General features: G+C 42.7%; 1 protein-coding gene across 1 annotated transcript in view; it reads right to left on the bottom strand.

The window, feature by feature from the left end:
* Window positions 1–1728: 1728 nt before the first annotated feature.
* The window catches only part of ANKRD13A (ankyrin repeat domain 13A), a 28964-nt gene continuing 8074 nt past the window's right edge, over window positions 1729–22618 (bottom strand). Inside the window, exons 2-15 of the mRNA XM_070400253.1 lie at window positions 22445–22577; window positions 21428–21552; window positions 19247–19292; window positions 17728–17871; window positions 16791–16980; window positions 12905–12971; window positions 11546–11627; window positions 10137–10198; window positions 9259–9389; window positions 8202–8359; window positions 7442–7549; window positions 6181–6341; window positions 4361–4428; window positions 1729–3669 (exon numbers count right to left, since the gene is read on the bottom strand). Coding sequence (XP_070256354.1) covers window positions 3474–3669; window positions 4361–4428; window positions 6181–6341; window positions 7442–7549; window positions 8202–8359; window positions 9259–9389; window positions 10137–10198; window positions 11546–11627; window positions 12905–12971; window positions 16791–16980; window positions 17728–17871; window positions 19247–19292; window positions 21428–21552; window positions 22445–22577 — 1671 coding nt within the window. The 3' untranslated portion in view covers window positions 1729–3473. The remainder of the gene's footprint in view (window positions 3670–4360; window positions 4429–6180; window positions 6342–7441; window positions 7550–8201; window positions 8360–9258; window positions 9390–10136; window positions 10199–11545; window positions 11628–12904; window positions 12972–16790; window positions 16981–17727; window positions 17872–19246; window positions 19293–21427; window positions 21553–22444; window positions 22578–22618) is intronic.

Here is a 22618-nt window from a genome sequence, read left to right as displayed (position 1 = left end):
GTTCAGGAATCACCAGTCAGGTAGTAGGACCATGTTCATTTTCTGAAAAAACTTTGCAGTAGTTCACATACAAATCCAAAACCCAGCCTACATCCTCATTCCATGTTACCATCTGTTCAGGATGAGACTTCAAGCTCAAGTAAGAAAATCATATTTGTAGACAAAGAGGCTTATTACAGAGAGACAAGTAAAGATAAAAACTTCAGTTCTGGGAGAGAGAGAATTATACTGAAAAGCTTTTTAGAGCAGAGACTGACCAGCTAGAACCTTCAGGTAGAATTCTTTTCCTGACCATTTTAGGGAGCATGGGAGACCCCAGATCTCATAAAGTGAACTGTACTCAGAATGCCTACGGAGTGCCCAAATGAACACACATCATTGACACCAATCATAAAAATGAGTTACTTTAGCAAACACGAATCCTAGTTTCCTTTCAAGTTGGGATGAAGACGTCTGCAAGTGCTGCTTGAGATTAGGGGCTCCGGAGTCTTGGGAGGACTTTTTCCAGCTGGATCTGTTTTAAATCACACATGGGCCTAGTTGGGTTTTGAACTCCATCACTTACTGTCATTTGAAGTTGTCTAGTTCAACTTGTCTTTGATGTCATCTGTGTTCAGCAGGAAACTTAGTTTTTAAATTAAATAATCCATAGGTATTGCATTCCCCCCAGAACAGTTTTCTTCATAGTGCCCCACCGGGCTACTTACTTTCCCCCAAAGCAAAGCAGCACCTTCATTTTCCCAAGGCCTCATTTCTGAAACCATTTTTTTTTTACAAGTCATTGCCTTGTTTTAATACCAACATATTTGGTGTAGGGTAAGTCTTAAAGCCCTAATTATCAACGGAACTTCTAAGAACAGCCTCAAAAAGCACTTCGGCTTCAACCTGGCAGGTGTGGCTGTTGGAATGTCCTAGCGTACACCGAAAGGTGGCGGGTTTGATTCTGGGTCGGGGCCAATACCCAGGTCTCAGGCTGACCCCCAGTTGGGGCGTGTATGGGAGGTGGCCGGTTGATGTTTCTTGCTTCCTCTCTAAAGCAATGACAAGCGTACCCTTGGGTGAGGATAAAAAAAGAATAAAAATCTTCAGCTTCACAGGAGCATCTTCAGTCACCTTGGAGTTGATGCTGGCTTGGTTCTCCTTACTCCACAAGAGCCAGTCCATCTGCAGGCTAGAGGCCTACCTGGAAATCCAGCTGCAGAGGCCTCAGAGCAGCCCTGACACCAGCTTGCTTTTAGTTTTCATTTGAGACAGGGAGCACTGGGCGTGTGGACTATGGTCAGGAAGGCGGGGAGGAGCATGTCACCTTATAATACACAACTGAGCACTGGGAGGGCATTCTGATGTTCCCATGTCACACAAAACAAAGTGTGGGTTCATTCAGTGACTAGAAAAACAACCCGAGAAAGACTCAGGCTGTCTAGGATGCTGTACCAGCACCCTCTAAGGCAGCGGTTCTCAACCTGTGGGTTGCGACCCCTTTGGCGGTCGAACGATCTTTTCACAGGGGTCGCCTAAGACCATCCTGCATATCAGATATTTACATTACGATTCATAACAGTAGCAACATTACAGTTATGAAGTAGCAACGAGAATAATTTTATGGTTGGGTCACAACATGCGGAACTGTATTTAAAGGGCCAGAAGGTTGAGAACCACTGCTCTAAGGGAGCAGTCTATTTGCATTTTAAGAGAGTGAACACATAAATGAAAGACACTGCAGGCAGGTTGACAAAAAGCTCAGTCCCTTTTTAATTGACTTCCTGGGAGAAAGTCAGAGACACGGGGAAGCAGAACAATGGAATGCAAACATAAGAGATTACCTATGGTTCACCTTAGTGAGTAAACAATGTCGCCTAACTGCAGCCGTTCCCAAGTCGTGTCCTCACTCAAGGTAAATATTCAGTAAACAAAATGCCAAGGTATGTATTTGAAACGAAGGTGATGCTGCATATACTGGCCTGGTGTGCAGAGAAGGAATTTTGGTCAGACCATGACAAGAAAGACAGATGGTTATATTGAATCAAAAGCACATTTCTTTGTGGCTAGGAACATTTTACTGGCAATGCTAACTGTATTACAGACTTTAACTGGAACGTAATTCATGTTTCTCTTCCCATCCCAAAAGAAGCCAACACACAGGAAACTGATGTAAAACAGGAGGATATTATTTACCAGGTTATTTCAGTGCAGCCTGTGAGCATGAATACACAGAGCCGGCCAGAGTGAGGGCACCCTCAGCTGTATGTTCTGTGATGGCTATTTACAGAAGGGTTAGACAAAATAGTTAACTACTAAAGGTACCCAAAAGAGGCCTGAGAAATCTGGTTAAAATGTATAACCTTGTATTGCTACTGATGGGAATAGTTTTTATATCTTTTAAAAATAATAAAAAGATTCTGTTAAAAAATATATTTATCGAGAAAGATGATTTGAACTCTAAAAAGCAATGTGGAATCATCACTTTCCCTTCTGAATATAGAGCCATTGAGTTCCATTTGTAGCTCCCTTTCTAATCCCACCCCTTCTCCTCTAGCGAGCTGAGGACGTGCAGTGGGTGGGTCTTCCTGGCCCTCCACTAGGGACGTGTGAACACACGCGTCGTTTGGTTCTATGCTGTCTGGTATTTTGGCCGGCCTGCCCACTGCAAGAACAAAGCTCAGTTCCAGCTGTTCCTTCAGGGCCAGGATTAGCTGCCTTGGTTTTAGCCTGGAGGATCCTACTCTCAAAGCAACTGCCTTTACAAGTTCAAATCAGATCCCTCAATGAATGAAGTGAGGTGGTTTGGAATTATTAGTAATTTTTAAGGCTAAGGCAACATCCATGGTCATTAGTATATCTTAATTTGATGCAAATAGTTAACCCTAATCTAAAATAGATCCTGTACACGTCTCCTCTTTAACTTTAGCTAGGGATGGAAAAAATGGAAGAAGGTGGAGATGGAGGAGGAACAGTGATGGTGGCCTAGAAACCCTGTATAAAGGTAAAAATAAAAGAGTAGATCGGCACAGATTATCCATTTCTTTGGTGAACTGTAAAGTATCATAAATGTTCATAAACCACACTCTACAAAGGCTGCTGCTCTCACATATAAAAGCACCCTGACTCTGCAATAACTTGTTTTGTTATCACTCCGTGGTAAAAACGAACCTACAGATCTGCGGGGATTGGGGTTTTCTGTCTAAAGCTGGTAGTAAAAATGTGACCTGCAAGCCAACACAGCTCATGGAAAGTGACGATGCTCCCCTCCCCTTAGTCTGGAGATGTGGCCTGCTGGTCCCCAGTCCCTTCACCGGGGAGTGTTGTGGCTGGACCTGGGGGTCCCTGGTTCTGCACCTCTGCGTAAAGAAGCGGGCAGCTGCCGTCCGCTGTGCAATGCGAGGTGCAGTCAGTCCCTCAGCCCCGGGGCCCTGGTAACGTAGCACCCACGTGCAGCCCAGAGCTCTGCTTTGTGCAGCTGTGGGCAGGAAGGTCTACTTCTCAGTGAGCGACAGCTGCAAGACCTGCTGGAGCTCCGCCTCCTCCTCCCGCAGCCGGAGCTGCTGCTCCTCCAGCTCTTTGGCAGAGAGCTCCATGGCCAGCTGCAAATCACTATCAAAATGGCTTGTCTCACTCGAGGCACCAGAGTATAGGCCTTCTGAGCTGGTGAGGAGGCTCTCTTGGATGGCCCTGGGTTGGAAAAAGTGGGGAGAAAAGAAACAGGGATTATCATCATCATCATGGCAATGGTAGCAACTACATTCTGAACTGCTTACCAAGTGCACACTGTGTGCGTGCATAATGCCATTCGATCCCCCGTGACTCTGGGGGACAGACTGTATACAGGTGAGAAGTCTGAGGTTCAGAGAGGTTAAGATCACCCAACTACTAAGTGATGGGGCTAGGAATTAAACTTGGATCTATTTGAAGCAAAACCCAAGTTCTTCAACAGGTTTTCATATGACCAAAGTTTAGGGAAATGCTTTGTAAAATCAATCTTTCTGGTTTCCTCCATTTAAAAATAAAGGAAGAAAATCTAATAATCTCTGTAGCTCTTCCCCAAAATGCCATCTTTAAAATTATATAAAGGTCCCACAGAGGGCAGTCAGACCCTGTGTGATCACACATCCTTGGCAGATCAGGCAAATCAGAAAAGACCTCCCCGGGGCCTCTCTGCCACTGGCACTAGCCTGTGAACTAGGCAGCGTGCTCTCACCCATTCCTGGAAACTCAGCCACCAGGAGATTAGAGCTGTTTTAATGAGTAGCTGCCACATTAAGCAACAGGAGAATTAACACTTGATCAAGTCTCTCCCACCAGGCAGTGTTGTGTGTACAAAGTGCTTGTGCCAACTTTAATCGTCAGGAATTGTGTCAGTTACCTCTCATACTGGACATCGAAGACATGTGTCTGGCTGATCCCTCCATTCGAAGCTGGTCCTGAAAGGTCCTAGGAAAAACAAACATGATGACATGAATATCTCTTAGAAGGAATAGGTGTCATACTGATAAGGAAATAAAGCAGCAAGAACAAAACTAAAAATATTTGCATGCCCATTATTGAGAGTACTGTGTGAAAAACTAATAGGGACTTAAGTTATCTCTAAAATGACACCTAAGTGCCAGGTAGTATATGGTACGCTACCCTGCTTAACAGCCTTTCATACTTGACAAAAAAATCAGTCTATTAAAAAGCAGCTAACCTTGGGCAAAGTTCAAATGAACAAAGCAGGTAATTCTTTTAGAGCAAAGTTAGAATACATAATTCAATATAGTCATGCACCACATAACAAAGTTTTAGTCAGTATTGGACCATGTATATGATGGTGGTATGCCATATAGCTTAGGAGTGTAGTAGCCTACACCAGTGGTCGGCAAACTGCGGCTCTCGAGCCACATGCGGCTCTTTGGCCCCTTGAGTGTGGCTCTTCCTAAGGCTTAGGAGTACTCCAATTAAGTTAATAACAATGTACCTACCTATATAGTTTAAGTTTAAAAAATTTGGCTCTGAAAAGAAATTTCAATCGTTGTACTGTTGATATTTGGCTCTGTTGACTAATGCGTTTGCCGACCACTGGCCTAGACCATCTAGGTTTATGTAAGTGCACTTTATGATGTTCGCACGAGGAAATCATCTAACGTTGCATTTCTCAATGCATCTCCATTGTCCATCGTGAAGCAGCGACTAACTGAATCCGTCGTCTGTGACTTTGGCCACTCCTTTTTGTAAAACTATGGACAAGTAGTTTATAGGCTCTGGAGGAAAAAAGAAGCTCACTTATATAGGGAAAGAAAAGAGGTCATGGACTGACAGCGATGTCCAGCGCTGGATCTGCTCCCAGGAGGGCTCTCACAGGGAATATGCCTGCTCGGAGGTCTGGCCCTTGGCCCAGCAGCCTCAGAAAACTGGATGGCTCTAAGAATGGGTCCACGAAGGGGAAGAGGGGCTCACAGTACTCAAGCTCTGAGACTCAAGAATAAAAGCAGGATGTCAGAAGTCTGAGCCCCGGGAAGCCACAGGAGGGAGGGGACAGGAGTGATGACGGGGGAGGAGAACCACATTCCCTGGACTGTCCCAGGGTGGTGAGGTCTGGAGGAAGAATCACATAAGAAAACAAAAGGCAACTGTTCTTCATGTTGGTCTGTCCTGTCCTTAGCTCTACTAGTACTTTTAGTTAGAGGCTCAAAGAGTTTGGGATTATACCCCTTAAAACAATAAAATATCTGAGTAAAAAAAATATTAACAAAGCATCAACCAACACTTTCATCATACCCTTACTAAGCAACCAAACTCAACGATTGGTCTTCCTGGGGAGGAAGTTGAAATTAAATCCACATACCTTCTTATGACACTACTGACACAGATAATATTCTAGGGAAAATATGGTGTAAGCTATTATGAATTTACTGTTTCAATACTAGAAAATTACATAGTAACCCCAAGAGATATATAACCATTAGCTATATGGGTGAACATGAGGAAAAGGGAAATCCGTCAGGAGACAGCTGTGAATGGTGCTTACAGGATTATGCAGATTATATGAGATATATATATCTCGTAATAACCTTTTGGAAAAGACCAGGTGTATAAAATACAGAACAATTTCTGCAAATACCATAAGTATGCCAAAGTTGTTATTTGAAGAGGTCAAATGGGAGGGTAAAACCTCCCATGCCCTGTGCTTTATTCTGATAAACCCACCTGACTCCGGCTCGATTCCAGTAAGCTCTGCTGGATGGCAAACTGCATGATCTCGTAGTCTTCGTCCTGCAGGTGCATGTTTTTGCCATTGTCTTGAACATGGTAAGATTCAGGAATTTCAAACACAGACTGATCAACCTCAAAGTTTGTGACCGGGGAAGCTGGAACACAAAGAGTGGCAGTCCGGTACCTGAGTTAGTGTATGAATTTCCACTTCAATTTTGTATACACATTTTTAAAATTAAAAAATGGTAAGATTACAATAAAAGTTTGCTAGTATGTGAGATTTAAAAAAATATATTTTTTTATTAATTCCAGAGAGGAAGGGAGAGGGAGAGAGAGAGAGAAACATCAATGATGAGAGAATCATTGATCAGCTACCTCTTGCACACCCACTACTGGGGATCAAGTCCACAGCCCAGGCATGTGCCCCTGACCAGAATCAAACCCAGGACCCTTCAGTCCTCAGGCCATTTATTTTTTAGTAATAAAATTAATGCAGAGTCATAAAAAATATAGAAGACTATAAAATGAAAAGTGAAGATCTCTCTCCCTGTACCCTTTCTATGTCCAAATTCCAGAGGTAACCAGTATTTTACCCATGCGTCCTTTGGGGAATGCGAGTGTATACACACGGTCACACCAATGTGCAATGTGTCTTTTTTCTTTTATTATGAAGTACAGTGAACATATACAATTATATATACACACACATATATATCTGTAAACATAAGATAAAAATAATATAAAACAAACACCTGTGTATCTTTCAACTAGCCTAAGACACAGAACACTATTTTAACATAATTTTTAAAAACTGAAAAATATTCCAGTTATATTTCTATATACTAGCAATGAGTAACTGGAAAATAAAAATTAAGAAAATAAATCCATTTACAATAGCATCCAAAATATGAATTGACTTGATGGCAAAGGAGGCCGAGGAAATTTGGGGGGATGATAGAAATGCTCTCATGACTGTGGAGGTGGTTACATTTGTCAAAATGCATTGACCTATCACACCTAAAAATGAGAGCATTTTATTGTATCTACATTACACCTGAATAAAGTCATTTTTAAAGAATATGCTGTTTTTAATACACATTCTCAATTTTTTTCACTGAATTTAAACTAAATCCAAAATTTTCCTGATTCAGTACAGAGAACTACTTTATAAGATACTCCAAACAGAATAATTAGTATAATGACTAAATGTATGAATTTTCTTTTTAAAAAATCACAAAACCCCATTTTCTTTTACCTGAATCTGCTTGGGTCCCTTCCACATTTTGAGTTTCTTCAGCAGTGCTACAGCCATTAACGTTTCCAAATGTGATCCGTGCATTTAATACGTGAAACAAGGGAATTTCTAACAAAATAAAAGCTTTTATAAATAACTTTACTGAGAATAATAATAACCATAATTTAATAGTTAGCTACGAGTGCTTACTATGCTGGTACCTTGCCAAGTACTCTTTATGAGTATGATTCATTTAATCCTCATAACAACCCTTCCCAATATATAGATGTGAAAACTGAGATCCAGAGATTAAGCAACTTTTTCCTAGATCACAGTAAGCAAATGATCGAGTCAGTATCATGTATGTACAACTATCCAAAATATAAATTCCTCCCAAGTAACATGTATTGTGTATGGTATTATGCATACTACTTCAGGCCCTAAGCCTATTTATGTGTCAAAGGATCTTGGTATCAATTGTCTTCCTCAATTAACTATCTAATTTGAAGTTTCACTTAAGGTCTGACATTGAAACAATGAATGTGTCATTTATGCCTTTTCACGTCAATAAACTGAACTGGTGATTGGGGAATCTCCTAACTTTGATACGTAAAATGACCAAGTATCATGACACTTCTTCAAGCCAAATTAAACTAGAGGCTGTGACCTATGTCTCCTGTATGCTACTTTTGATGCAAGGGCTCCAATTCCCTAAAGCACATCCTGTCACCCGCAAAAAGGGCACAACCTGCAAATGCTCCCGTGGTTCATTTAACGGTACCTATTTTGACAGGAAATCCAGGTGGGAATTCCAATTTGATGAAATCTCTCAGTCTTGCGAAATGAGCGCTTGTTCTGGCCATGAGGTCAATGATGGGAATGACCTGCTCCACAAGGGAGAGAGGAAAGTCCTCACACATCCACAGCGTGGCTTTGAACCTGCGGGGTTTGACAGAGAAAAGACTGAGGACATGACCATCAGACAGGGAAATGGAATTCTATGCAGTAGGCTAGACAACAGCAGCTTCCTCACCCTACAGTCTTCCCAGTTACCTTACATCTCAATTCTGAACTAGGACGGGACTATTCCCAATCTGGCAATCAGAGCTTTAACTGATAGCAAGCATGAAGAAACTGCTAGCTGGTGGAAACCATTTCATTTAATCAATGGATGCTGTTGGCAGTAAAATAAATATCCAATCTATACTCTACTTGGGAAAGGCTAATAAGATGGGCTTTTGCTAGGGCCTAGCTGGTTTGGCTCAGTGGATAGAGCGTTGGCCTGTGGACTGAAGGGTCCCGGGTTCGATTCCAGCCAAGGGCACATGCCTGGGTTGCAAGCTTGCTCCCCAGTACAGGGGTGTGCAGCCGATCAATGATTCTCTCATCATTGATGTTTCAATCTCTCTCTTTCCCTCTCCCTTCCTCTCTGAAATCAATAAAAATATATTTAAAAAATAAGATAAAAGATGGGCCTTTGTAAAGTAATTTAAAATTATTTTTAAAGGAAGGGGACAGAGAAATGACTGAACATGACACCATAAAACAGCACAGTTCTGAAACAAATAATCCATAAGTTGAAAAATGGCCACTGAGCCTGGCCAGCATGGCTCAGTAGTTGAGCATTGACCTATGAGACCTATGAACCAGGAGTCGCTGTTCCATTCCTGGTCAGGGCACATGCCCAGGTTGTGGGCTGGATCCCCAGTGTGACGCCTGCAGGAAGCAGTCAATCAATGACTGTCTCTCATCATTGATGTTTCTATCTTTCTCTCCCTCTCCATTCCTCTCTGAAATCAATTAAAAAAGAAAGAAAATGGCCATTAAATCTCTCTTACTTTTGTGTTCTGATCGTCATCTCTTTCGGCCTTCCGATGTCCCTGTCTCTCAGATCAAACTCTTCACTGAAGTACTCGTCAGGTGTGATGGCTGTAGGGTTGTTTGCAGTGGCACATTCTGTGGTGAGGTCCTGCCGAGCCAGAACTCAGGGGAATCAGAAATGCCAAGTGATGCTCACAAGTGGAGGCCTATGGCACTCAGTCTCTGAGGCGGACATGTTAATCAGCTACAGATCAGGAAGTTCTAGTCATTAACTTTTTAAAAATTAAATTACTACACAGAACAAGAAAATCTATAGAGGTGTTACCAAGCTACATGGCAAGTCAAATGCATTTCTCCATTTCAAAGTATTTCTCCACTCTCCTTTGCATTTTTATCTCCTGATTTATAAAGCAAGAGAGAGAAATATAGGGAAGCACGAGATCTGGAAGACTTGGGGTTTAAGTTCCAGCTCTGTCATTCTCTAGCTTGTGATACTGGAAAGGTAGTTTCATATTTCTGACCCTCAGTGACATCCACTGTAGCAATTTCATATAGTTATTGTAAGGATCAAATGAGGAAATGATTGTTAAGGTGCTTTGTTAAAATGTAAATTCCTGAATCCTTTTTAATTTACATTTTTACAGAGAGATCTTAGTTTATAACACATAAGAAAGAAAGCACCTGATTTCTATAATCATTACCCCACCCCTAAAATCTTTATTTTTAAAGACTCGCTCATCTAATTCTCTCCCAACAGTGTGTCTCAAATTCCAGCTTGGGAGTACCCGATAGCCTTTTCAAACGGAGTGGCCTATTGCAGGTTCAGTACATGCCACCCCACCACAGGGAAGTCATCTCCTGTAACCTGCGCTGAGAGCTCGTTGCTTCAACTTACCCCTTGAGCACCAAACTGGTGTTCCACAGTTCCCAACAAGGATTCCAGTGGGTTCCTGTCCGCTATACAAGGGCGGAAAGTTTAATGTTTAATATTATACTTTACTTGTGACCATAGAAAAAGATTCTCACCAGATTTTAAAGTTTCTGATCCAAGCTACCTGGATCAGGGTATCATTTATGGACAGACTCATAAAATCATCCACAAGAATCATCAGCTAATTTATCTTTTGTAGAGTCTCTCTAGGTCAGTGGTTCTCAACCTGTGGGTCGCCTAAGACCATTGGAAAACACATATATAATTACATATTGTTTTTGTGATTAATCACTATGCTTTAATTATGTTCAATTTGTAACAATGAAATTGGGGGTCACCACAACATGAGGAACTGCATTAAAGGGTCTCGGCATTAGGAAGGTTGAGAGCCACTGCTCTAGATGAACAACAGTTACAAGAATTAAAGCAGAATAGTAGAAAGAGGTTGCATTTGTGAGTGAGCCTGATCTGGATTCCAATCTCTTCCTGAATGGTCACTGCCCATGTGTCCGTGTCCGTGTCCGTGTCCGTGTTCTGGGTCTCGGTTTCCTCCTTTTTCAAACTGCAGTACTAGTATTGTGGTAATACAGTTAACAATAGCGGTGGTGGTGGTTAACAATTACTGTGTGCTAGCCACATACTGCAGGCACGGCTCTAAATATTTATTTGTAGTAACTCACCTAATCCCCCCAATAACTCTTAAGGAAGATCTAGAAGCATTTCTACTTCATTTTTGAGGAAACTGAGGCACAGGATGGTCAGCAACTTCACAGAACCAGCCACGGGCAGAGCTGGGCAATGGTGACCATGTATTGGCAATGTTTTGGTTCAGAGCCCAAGTCCTGTCTAAATTTTTCATTGTGATAGTTTGGACCAAATCACTTATTCCAGAGAAAATATTCTCCAATAGCCTTATCTACTTTTTCATCCAACAATTGTTCTTCATAACACATAAACAAGTCCTCGTGAATGGCTTTAATTATAGCTGAAGCCAACTAAGGAGAAATATCTCCAAGAATGAGTCAGACTAAGGACATTTTTATGAAAAGTCAGCCAGCATTGGGATTAGCACAACTGATCACATTAACCCCAAAACTTACCAGAGCCAACAAAAGTTCTCTCTAGGCTTAAAAAAAGGGTGGAGGCCCAGCTGGTGTGGTTCAGTGGTTGACCACTGACCCGTGAGCCAGGAGGTCACGGTTCGATTCCCAGTCAGGGTTCATGCCCAGGCTGTGGGCTTGGTCACCAGTAGGGTATTTGCAGGAGGCAGCCGATCAATGATTCTCTCTCATCATTGATGTTTCTATCCCTCTCTCTGAAATCAATTAAAAAACACACCACAACTTATTTTTTTTAAAGGGGTGGAGAATTACCTTTATATCTCTTTTTCTCTTCCTCGGTCAGATGTTCTGTCCGTATTTTGGTTATCACACTCACATTATTTACTGTGTAAACCTTGAGAGACATGTGCAAGAGAAAATAGTGACACAGGGAATCAAAACTCAAAAAATAAGCATAGCAAGAGCAAGAATGCTGAAGCCAAAAAAAATAAAAAAAATGCAGCAAAATAAAAATGAGAAATGGTTAACAATCATTAGGATCCTTCAGAGAAAGTACATAAGCGATCAGCTTAGAAAGGCCTCAGCAGTCACTTTGCATCTCGGAGAGTTTTAAACACTGAGGACTTAACAGGGACAGGTTTCATCTTCTTGTTGCTAAGTGCTCTCAAGAAGGTCCTGCACTTCAGGCCTCCCCCCTGCGTTTCTATTGTGCTAAGGCATCCGAACCTGCACTGAGGACTTCGACTGATTTCTGGCCATCTTATAATAGGACTTACAATAAGACAGCCATCCGCTAGGCAGGAGGAAAAAGGAGTGAACCAAAGGTTCTCTACACTGATAAGCTTTACAACCAGAAGTTGGGTATTGACAAAAATCATTGTAGCTGCCAGAGGCAATGCTCTCTGTTATCAAGGTTGACTGGGAACTATGGGAGTTTAGAAAATCGAATGTCTCCATTAACAGAGAATTAACTGTATCCAGCACACGTTCCAAGGTCCAGGAAACACACTCAGCACTGGAATGACTGTTACTAAATGTGTCTTGCTGAGCATGACGTCAGCTTTCTTTGCTGCTCAGAGGTCACCAGAGGATTCTGCAGTGCTGGCTCCATCCCCTGGACCATCAGTCCTGCTGTACTGCAGGGCTCGGGAAGGGCCAGGAAACAGGGCTGTCCAGCGGACAAAGTGCCAGCTGTCGTCTCCACTATGACAACTATGTTCTAAATTCACTGATGTCATGTAAGTGGGCTGCAAGCCAATTGGTTACACATAGGCAACTAAAAAAAATGGAGACTCATAAAAGCTACTGTATTTTTTAAAAAACCACTCAGGTTATAAAAAAAGATGAACAGTCATGTTAAGTCTAATCCTCTCTGTTTGTGTGTGTGTGTGTGTGTGTGTGTGTGTGTGTTTCTTTCTTACCAGGACAACTGGTACCTGTCCTCATTTCTCTACAGTCGCGTTTCTCTTTGGCATAACTAGAGACCTCCTTGGGACATGCTATCCCATTTTCTGAGAGTCAAATAAGATAAAAATCCAAGTGAGAGACACACTAGACAGTACTTAGTCCCCAGAGCATCTCCATGGCACAGATGCATGACAATCTGAACAGACTCATTTGCATAGAAGCTAAATTGCTATATTAAATCTTATTTTAAGAGTTTCCTTTTACCTTTGCTTCGTAACCATTAACAACTTCTGCTTTATCTGTCCTCCAGCCCCAGAATCCGGATTTAGTTCTGATAAAAAGTGAACACCACAAATTTCTACATGTACAATATGCCATTCAGATTTATCCCTGCAGCCTTTATAGTTTCTTCCCCCAGCTTAAGTTAGTGAAGGACACCTGGAAATCGTGGTCCAAGTGTCCATAAAGGACTTTATCAATGACAGACGGCTGAAGCATCTCCCGCACCCTCCCAGCTATCAATCAGTTTGCCTCACCCCTGGCACAGAAAGCCTCCATTCTTGGCTTCTTTACAGGAATTGCCAGCACGGGCAGCAAAGGTGGTGACATTTATCAGACAGCTGTCCCAAAGGAGTGAGTGGCAATGACCAGCGTCCAAGGTTCGCCACAAGGTAGTATCTGGGTCAGAGCATTTATCTGGGTCATCTTAATATGGGCACAGATGTCAGGGGCTCTGGCCCATAAGCAGCCACAGTCAGTGGAGGAATTCTTAGAACAAGGACACACAGACCATCTTGCTTCTTGGGAGAGTGGGGGTGGGGGGCAGGAACCCATCACTGTGGCAAGCTGCTTGGAGAAGCCATCAGTGCCTCCAAATGGCTTGGGAGTCAGTCGCGCATTTCACCAGGCTGGGTGCAGCAGGGGGAAAGGGTGTTAAAAGCAGGGTTTCAGCCCAGCCGTTGGTCCCAGCTCTGTGGAACTACTTTTAAAGTAGCCGGGCATTCCAGCAGCAGCTGCAGCATTGGTAAAGTGCCCCGAAACCCAGTTATTCCACTCAACACATTCCTGGAAAAAATGCATTTAGGAACCAACAGCAGCCAAGAGGCTCTGGTTCTTTTTCAAAGCATCACACCCTGGGAAATGCTATGACTCAGGGGCGCCCTGGCCAGACCGCCGCTTTGTCTAGGACATCACATCCTAGCTCCACTGTGACTGCTGCACGTGGCCCTGTGTAGGGCAGCTGCCTGCCTTCTGCTCTGACCCTGGCGTGAAGTGGGACATCAGGTGGCATGGTAGCCAGTCACAAAGAAGGTCTGTGATCATTTGCATATTGTGTTTCCAAACAGTTTGCTTTCCTTCTAATGGGATTTAGTAAATGAAATGAGGCCAGATGGGGTATACGGAGTTTTATGTATGCATTACAGCCCACCAGAGGAAGGAGGGACCAAAGCTTTAAATGTCCTATTAGTTGTCCACAATTAGTACGCCGTGGCCCTTGGGGGGAAAGAAAGAAATCCTAAAGGGATTACACAAACTACTTACTCGCATGTCCAAGTGACATGTCAGAAACAAAATGATCCTGGGGTGCAGGGGGCTAGAGACCACACCTAACTGATGAATAAACCGGAGCCCCCTCTTAGTCACTGATAACTGAAAATCGAGATACTCCTTTTGGTTAACAAATTCAATCCTCAGTTCCTGTCTGTCACTAAGTCACTTGACAATTCAGCACAGGAAATATTCCTTTCCTGGCACAGAGTCGTCCGAAGGACCGAAGGATGACCAGGTCACTCCACTTCGTCCTTCACGCGTGCTAAGCAAACAGCTGCACTGTTCTCCCTGGGAACCACCGTGCTCCTCACTCACCTCCCTCAGCCACAACCCTGACTATTCCATTTCCTTTTTCATCTTCACTCTCCGATGGTTTCGTTTTGTTTTTTAGAAATTAAAGAACTTATTGCCCAGCCAGTATGGCTCAGGCTTGAGCATTGACTTATGAACCAGGAAGTCATGGTTCGATTCCCAGTCGGGGCACATGCCCGGGTGTGGGCTCAGTCCCCAATAGGGGGCATGTGGGAGGCAGCTGATCAATGATTCTCTCTCATCGTTGATGTGTCTGTCACTCTCCCCCTCTCCCTTCCTCTCTGAAATCAATAAAAATAAATATATTTTTTAAAATTAAAGAACTTATTTTGGTATTTCTTCAATAATGATGTGAGACTGAATTCCATCCAATAGAGGCATCTTCTTTGGGGTAATCTGCAGATAGCAACATCCACTAATCCAGCACCAATTCCTTCACAAAATCCGCCACTAATCTGCCCTCTTGACTGGAAGTCAGTCCTCTGACAGTTTAGTTACTAAATTCAATGTCTACATCCTAGTTTAAAACCAAGACTCTAAAACTCCTTGGCACTTAACTTTACATGCAGAGGCATATGAAGATGATATGAGAGATCTCAGCTCCCTCTTCTGCCATTTTCACCTCTGCCTGTCTCCACTGAGACCACCCCAAAGGCCACTGGCTTGGAGCAACCACTGGCTCGGAGGCTGCTACCCAATGGGAGAAAAGCCATGGTGGTGGCAGGAAATACTCTGTTTAGGATGAGTTGAGCATAATCTTTCAGAGAAGAGAAAAACCCAAAATGTGATCAGAGGGTATATGTTAGGCCAAAAATTTATGCAAGAAGGGCACTGATTTACAAGCATCAAGCCCCAAGCAAGATTAGAAAAAAGAAATGGATGAAAACGACTATTATAATATTAGAGATCCACATCTTCCAACTTCAATCAAATGAACACTCACACCTCCAGTAGCAAACCTCACTCAAGAGTGCCTCAAATCCCCACTCGATGCACAAGATGCTCACTGGTCACCACAAAATAAAGCAGCCGAGCAAACAGAATCCTGGAGAGATGAAGCCACCTGCCCAAGCCGCACAGTTAGCTAGTAGCCCTGTGATGAGGGTCAGTTCTTCCAGCTCTTGTCACTACTGCTGGGAGACGGCAGTGAGGGCAGGCTCCTCTGTCTTCTAGCTTTAGGGACAGAGCCCTAGGCTAACTGTCTGCAGAGGCATGTGCCCAAGACTGCAGAGTCTTCCCATATCCTTACTGGTAAAGCCATGGTCACCTGCTGTCCCTGGAAGACAATGGCCGTCACCTGGGGAGGCTGACGGTGCGGCACTGACCCAGCCCAAGCAGCAGCACACCTGGTGTTTGGGTTTTCTCTTACGCTACAAGCAAATACCCTCATTCCACAGCTCGATCTAAACTAAAGGAAAAAGGCACTGAACAAGTCTGCTACATGACTCAACAGAAAACTCAGGTTTGTGAATACATTTTATATTGGAAATGAAGAAAAGAAAAAGATAGGATTGTTAGTATATTTGTGAAGAGCAAAGGAAACCTAAACCCAGGATAATGTTCGTATTAGCTCATGTTCTGCTGCTTTGGTTTACAGAGAGCGGGATGTGACATCCTAGGCAAACACTCGGGGCTCTTCCAGACACCCCCCCTCCCTGCCCCGATGCACAGCAGTGACTACATCCACTTCCCTTACAAAGGCCCCCACACCTCTGCACAGCCCAGAGGCAGATGAGCAGACACAACGTTCTCATCTGGGGTAACTGAGACAGACCTCTCTGAGGTTTCTTCAGGTAGAGTCTGCAATACAACTGAAACCCCTCCAGACTCTTGCTCTAAACTATTAGGCCTCACTGTAGGGAAACCGGGGAGAGAGAACCACATTTAACTATATGAAAGGTGTGAATTTGACTAATATCAGTGTAACCACATTCAATAGCTTCCAGAAACTCAAAGTCCCATGGTCGGGGACTAGGGAGTCTTGTGGATCCCCAAACACCAAAACAAAAATAAAATTCAAGTAAAATCCATTAAAAGGGCCCATGAAAGAATAGGAAGACATTTATCCAAGACTTAACCAATGTGCTATAAAAGTGATGTATGATGAAGGATGTCAGTAATGGTTTACATTTGGTGAGAGCAGAGATTAACTTTAAAACGCTAGTGCTTAAACTGGCATATTAGAAAAAAAATCCCAGTCCACCCATAATTTCCAATCAATACATACATGCCACTAAAGATGGCAGTAAAGGGAGGAGAAATTAAAATGCAGAGCCCAAATTCATACCTTTCAAAAGCAATATTTTTAGTATCGAGGCTGGTGTTAATGACTGGGCTCGTGAGCCGCCTTTCAACCTCCCTGCCTGTTGGCTTCATCAGGTCCAGAGTGAGGCGCTCCATTTCCTGGGAAAGATCAAAGTGTTCAGTGGTGACCACTTTGTCATCATGGTTGACTTCCATCAACTCCGCCCAGTTGTCTGTTAATGGAAACAGGGCACAACTAAGTACAATGCAAGTAAGATGCAAAGACAAGAAAACCTCACATGTTAAAATGCATCATCTTTCCAAGTCTGCATCTTTGAGCCATCTTCCCCAGAGATGCAGACTTTTAAAATAATTTGCATTCTTTGTTAGCAACACATTTATCTGCATACTTTTTAAAAATATATGATTACAAAATATACATTATTTATGCACAACATTGGATGAGCCATGCCATTTATGGAGGGAATATGATGAATGAGATACAAGACAGAGGCTTGTATTCAAAAGCTCAGGGACATAAGAGATGTTGGGTGGTAAATAATACACACAAGAGAATTATACAGATAACAAATAAGATACAGGAACTGAGAGGTGAATAATTAAAAGAACGACAAGCCCGCCGATGTGGCTCAGTGGTTGAGCATTGATCCATGAACCAAGAGGGCTGGGTTCAATTCTGAGTTAGGGCACATGCCCGGGTTAAGGGCTCAATCCCCAGTAGAAGGCATGCAGGAGGCAGTCAATCGATGTTTCTCTCTCACTTATGTTTCTACCTCTCTCTCTTTTCTCCCTCTCCCTTCCTCTCTCTCTAAAAATAAATAAGAACATAATTTTAAAAAGAACAACAAAAAAATGCCCAGAAAGGATCAGATAAGGCACATGAATGTGAATGCGTTTCATGGTTAAAAATCACTCTATAACTTAGCATGAGCAGTGATTATTACAACGAAATCACTCACCTTCTCCCTTAAATATGAAACTACGCCTCCCTCTTATCCAGCTCATGTTCTCAAATCCCAGCAATGTGATATCAACACGCAGTTTGGCACCACTTTTCCAAATGCGACAGACATCATTTGGGCATATTCTGGAAACCAAGGGCACTGAAGAAGAGAAGTATATTACTGAGAAAAACCTGATGGCCAAGTAGAACACCCAGAAATCAGGATTCTGATTTTAATGAACGGATAGGAATAGAAAGATGGTGACTGTCACATAGAGCTGGACCGGGCTGGACGTGATACAAGAAGTCACTCTTAAAAAATAAAGGTGGCCCAGCTGGCATGGCTCAGTGGTTGAGCGTTGACCTATGAACCAGGAGGTCATGGGTTCGATTCCCAGTCAGGGCACATGTCTGGGCTGCGGGCTCGATCCCCAGTGTGGGGTGTGCAGGAGGCAGCCTATCAATGATTCTTTCTCATCATTGATGTTTCTATTTCTCTCTCCCTCTCCCTTCCTCTCTGAAATCAATAAAACTATATTATAAAAAACAATAATAAAAAAATACAAAAGGACCTTCTGTTTTATAGCCCTTTATAAAAGTGCAGATCTATGTCTTGTCTGGAGAAAGGTCTAAATGAATTCCTCAAGAGTACGCTCAATGCCAAAACGAGCTCCTCTCCTTGATTGCCATCAGAGCTCGAGTGTGTCCATCTGGCCTTTCGCGTTCACATATGCTACTTTTGCCATATGGCTGCGTCTACCATATTGTCAGATCCACCATTCAAATGATCAAATGTCTAAAATGTGCTGCTTTTTAACAAAACCTGAAATCAGAGTGAATACTTGCATTAGGGAAAACTCATTTGTTTCACAGAAGAATCTGAAGTTCTCTTCTTTTATATACTTTTTACTCCATTTCAATGTTTCATTATAAATATGACGTCTTGCCTGAAAGGGAAGTCTGGAAGTGAAAATGGCTGAAAACTGGGAATTAAGAGCTGTCATTAACTGATCAACTAGAAATAAAAGTAGAACATCTATGAAAATTACTGTCTGTCAATTTGCCTTACATAAGATTTTGGAGAAAAATACATCCATTTTGTAAAAAAACAAGCTACTCCAATGTTCATCTCATCTTCTTCCTCAGAATAACAAGTTTAAAAGAATCAAGCTAAAGCACATAAGGAAGTAACTAAATTATGGTAAGTCTTACTAAAATATTAGCCTTTTAAAGAACTAATAATGTGGATCAATGTCAACTGGAAATGACAAAAGAGACAAAACTGTCTCTGTTATATTTATGGATGCTTGGGAGAAAAAGTCCTACGAGTGGGGAAAAGACTAGAAAGAAAATGCCCAAAGCACTAACACTAGTGGTGCTGAAGTGGGTTAGAGGTGACTATTTTTCCTAATTCTTATCTATGCATTTTCTGGTTTAAAAAAAATACACGTAACTTTTATAAAGGAAAAATAAACCAATATTCAGGCTAAATAAAGTTGGAAACAGAAACAAATCACAAGCCCACAGCCACTCACCCCAGCTGGTGAATTCCCATTTCATCTGCACATAGAAATCTGGAGTCTGAAGGACAAAGGTTGAAAAGAAATTACCCTTAGTGCTATTAACTAAACACAAGCACAGGAAGGGTTAATAGGGCTTTTTAAAGTGGGGGAGGGGGAGAGAACAGAGAAAATAAGAAACACAAAATGCTAACCCATCAAAATAAATGCTTATTTTACATTCAGGCTGTGATTTATTCTTGATATAAAATGTCTAGACAGCTAATAAAGTTAACTGAAAGCAGTAAGGTTGGAGGGGGATAAAAGTCAAATCTGATTGAGGGGCTCAATCTGGTTCATAACAGTAACGTAAGGAGGAGCCTGGGAGGATGGGTAAGCAGCGCCAGGCAGTGTGCGAAACAGGCTGTTCCAAGCAGAGAGGGGAAGGTCAGCTCCATCTATCAGGCTGGGAACCTGACTAGGCAAGGCTCTGTGTTCTGGAAAAGGCTTCACATTAACGGACCACCCTGAAACTAAAAAGAGGCAGCTGGACATCACTTCCCCAAGAAGTCATATTCCCCTCCAGTTAACAAAAGACTTTTGCCCCCACCTTCCTCTTCAACTCTTAGACTGTGGCTTTTTGAAGTTTTACACCACCACAGCAGCCCTGTTTAAGATGATTTTCTGACCTACCAGGTTCGTGGAGAGCGCCTTAATTTCTTAAGTACCACCCTACTTAATTTCCAGTTACCATCCAAGAAGAGAAATGCGAGAAAGTCCAGGCGTTTTTCTGTTCCCTCCCACCTCCCAAGTTCTGCCAGGTTTTTACAGAAGCACAGGGCAGGAAGACCAAGAATCTACCCTGGTTTAAGACCAGCCAGAATTCCAGTGATGGGCAGCGACCCTCTCCAGGGCAGCGACAAGAAAGGTGTGTGTTATGAGACAAAACATCACCAACAGCCTCTGGTGCCAATAAGCACAAGGTCAGCTATGAGCGGTCTATACCTTCCAGCAGGGAATACAATGCAATGCAGCTCACTATTATGGATCAATAACAGGTTTTAAAAAAGAAAAAGCCTTTACTTGAATTTTTAAAATGAGGGTGACTCCATGTTAAGTAAGTCATTTTCTGTTTTGTCAAATGGAGAAGTGATGTTTTTAGTTCCTCCTGCAGTAAGTTAGATAAGAGAACGATAAATCCATGTGATCGTTGTACAAACGCACACCTATTTTAAAAACAATGCATATAACTATTTCATATGTCATGGAAGGTTTCTTTGCAGTCCATGGAAAATTAATATCTTAGGCAGCATTTACTTTGCATGTCATAGAAATATTTCTTGAAAGCGTGTTCAGATAATGAGCAGTGATTGTCTAACTTCTGGCAAAATTGTTCCTTTTCTCCACAGAACTGTTCATTTTTCTCAAGAAATGTGTTTTGACTAACATCGTAAAGCCAATTTATCCACAAATATCGTTGGAGATGTTTTGGGGAGCTCACTTCTGTGCTTAACTTGAGAATAAATGGCATGAAAATTGAACCACTGGTACTTTCTCATCTCCTGCTGCCCTGGGAATACTGCACATGGTTGACTGATAAGATGGTTTCTGCAGGTAACAAAGATTATCTGTAGAATGGCAACCATCATCCAAAACAATCCAGGACCCTAGAAGTAAAACTGTTTAAGAAACTTCTCTAAGTGTCAAAGAGCCCATGCACTTTAATTCACAAAGACAGGTAAACTTCCCCAAAGCCAAAAAGTGTACATCAAAGAAGGCAATGAATTAGAAGCCGCAGAATACTAATGGCTAGAAGGAACAGGAGTGACAAGGAGAAGATACACGCAGACCTCTGACCCTCAAGAGACCCTGACAATCCCCGTCCAGTCACCAATGCCCAACACAATCTCCCCAAGATGCTCAGGGTGCAACTTTTAAGAAATCAGGCATCTAGACAGATTAAGTGCTTGATGTCCATGTGTCTTAGTTCTACTTTTTAAATAGCACTTTATAGGGCAAGTCTAGAAACATAACTTGTGGAAGATCCCACACATTTCACAAGCAGGAAAGGCAGGGAACATGCTCTAAGTACCCCGTACATTGTATTCACGACTCACAAAGCTCTTCGGGAAGGCGCCCAACAGGTCGTCAGGCTGTGTCCCCTGCTGTCCTGTCAGCATTAACCCAATGGTGGCAATGCCATTTTTTTACGAATACCTCGAGAATCTTTTGGAGCAGCTCAGGAACTCCTTCGAGGGCCATGGACGTGTTGTGGTAGTCTCGATGTTGAAGAACTGTGTAGACCATCTCAGGGTCACCAGTGCTCACAGCCTCGTGTAAAACTGGAAAACAAAAAGGTAAAACTCAATGGCCCAGTATTCTCCCACTTTCTGACAGATTCCACAGCCAGTCTGGAAAATATCTATACAGATCAAAGACCAACACATTCTTCCTGGAGAGGAGAGGCTGTAGTCCCACGTTATCATTTATGACCACGACTTCTTATTGCTAGCTTGTAAATAGGTAAAAGGAGAAGAAAATAGAGCACTTTTAGCTTCTTGCTCAAACCTTCATCCTCCTTGGTCAAATCCATCCTCCCCTTCTCCCCCTTGGTTACCACTGGTCATGGAATCCTGACAATGTCTTCAGAAAGCTGGCTTTCACTACGTGATCACACAACTACGGTTACATGTAGATCAGGCAAGCAGGGTTCTGCTTGTATATTTCCTGGCTCAGCCAACATAAGATTACCCTAACCAATAATAAGAGAATTTGCGTGTGTGTGTGCGTGCGTGCGCGCACACACACACACACACACACACACACGCGCAGTAAAGTGCCAGGATTTCACTGGAAAAGGCCACTTTTAAAAGCCATAACTCCTTTTTGATTTTGCTTATCCTGATGGATTCATTGTAGTTCCCATCACATTCCTCGGGGAAATCTGGCCTCCACTCTTGTGCATGGTGGGAAGGGTTTGCACTGAGAGCTGCTTTCTAGATGAGGAGTCCCCTCTACTCAGGGCTTTGGGCCCAGGACATGATTGGGGCCACCGTGCTGTAGATCAACCAGCAGCATCCGCGGCTCCTATCTCTTTGTCCCAGTCCCTAGGCTTGAGAGAGAATGAGTCTTCAGATAAAGATGACTCTGAGGACAATGATGATTGAGACTGACCTTTAGTCAGAAAGAGAAACTGAAATGAAAGGCTTTAAAAGATTTTAAAGGCATACTTGCCTGTCCATCCCTCGCGATTTTCTTTTGTAACATCTGCTTTATGTCGGAGCAAGACTCTAGCAGATTCCAAATGTCCCAAAGAAACAGCAAGGTGCAATAAGGTTCGACCTCGTGGGTCCACAGCCTCCACATTCTGTAAAGTAAACGCGGGCATTTATATAATTGGATACATTA

Source organism: Myotis yumanensis, unplaced genomic scaffold (genome assembly GCF_028538775.1).
Source record: "Myotis yumanensis isolate MYYU_CA2020_CCGP unplaced genomic scaffold, mMyoYum1.0.hap1 SCAF_19, whole genome shotgun sequence".
Lineage (NCBI taxonomy): Eukaryota > Metazoa > Chordata > Mammalia > Chiroptera > Vespertilionidae > Myotis > Myotis yumanensis.
This window is presented reverse-complemented; position numbering and strand designations above follow the sequence as displayed.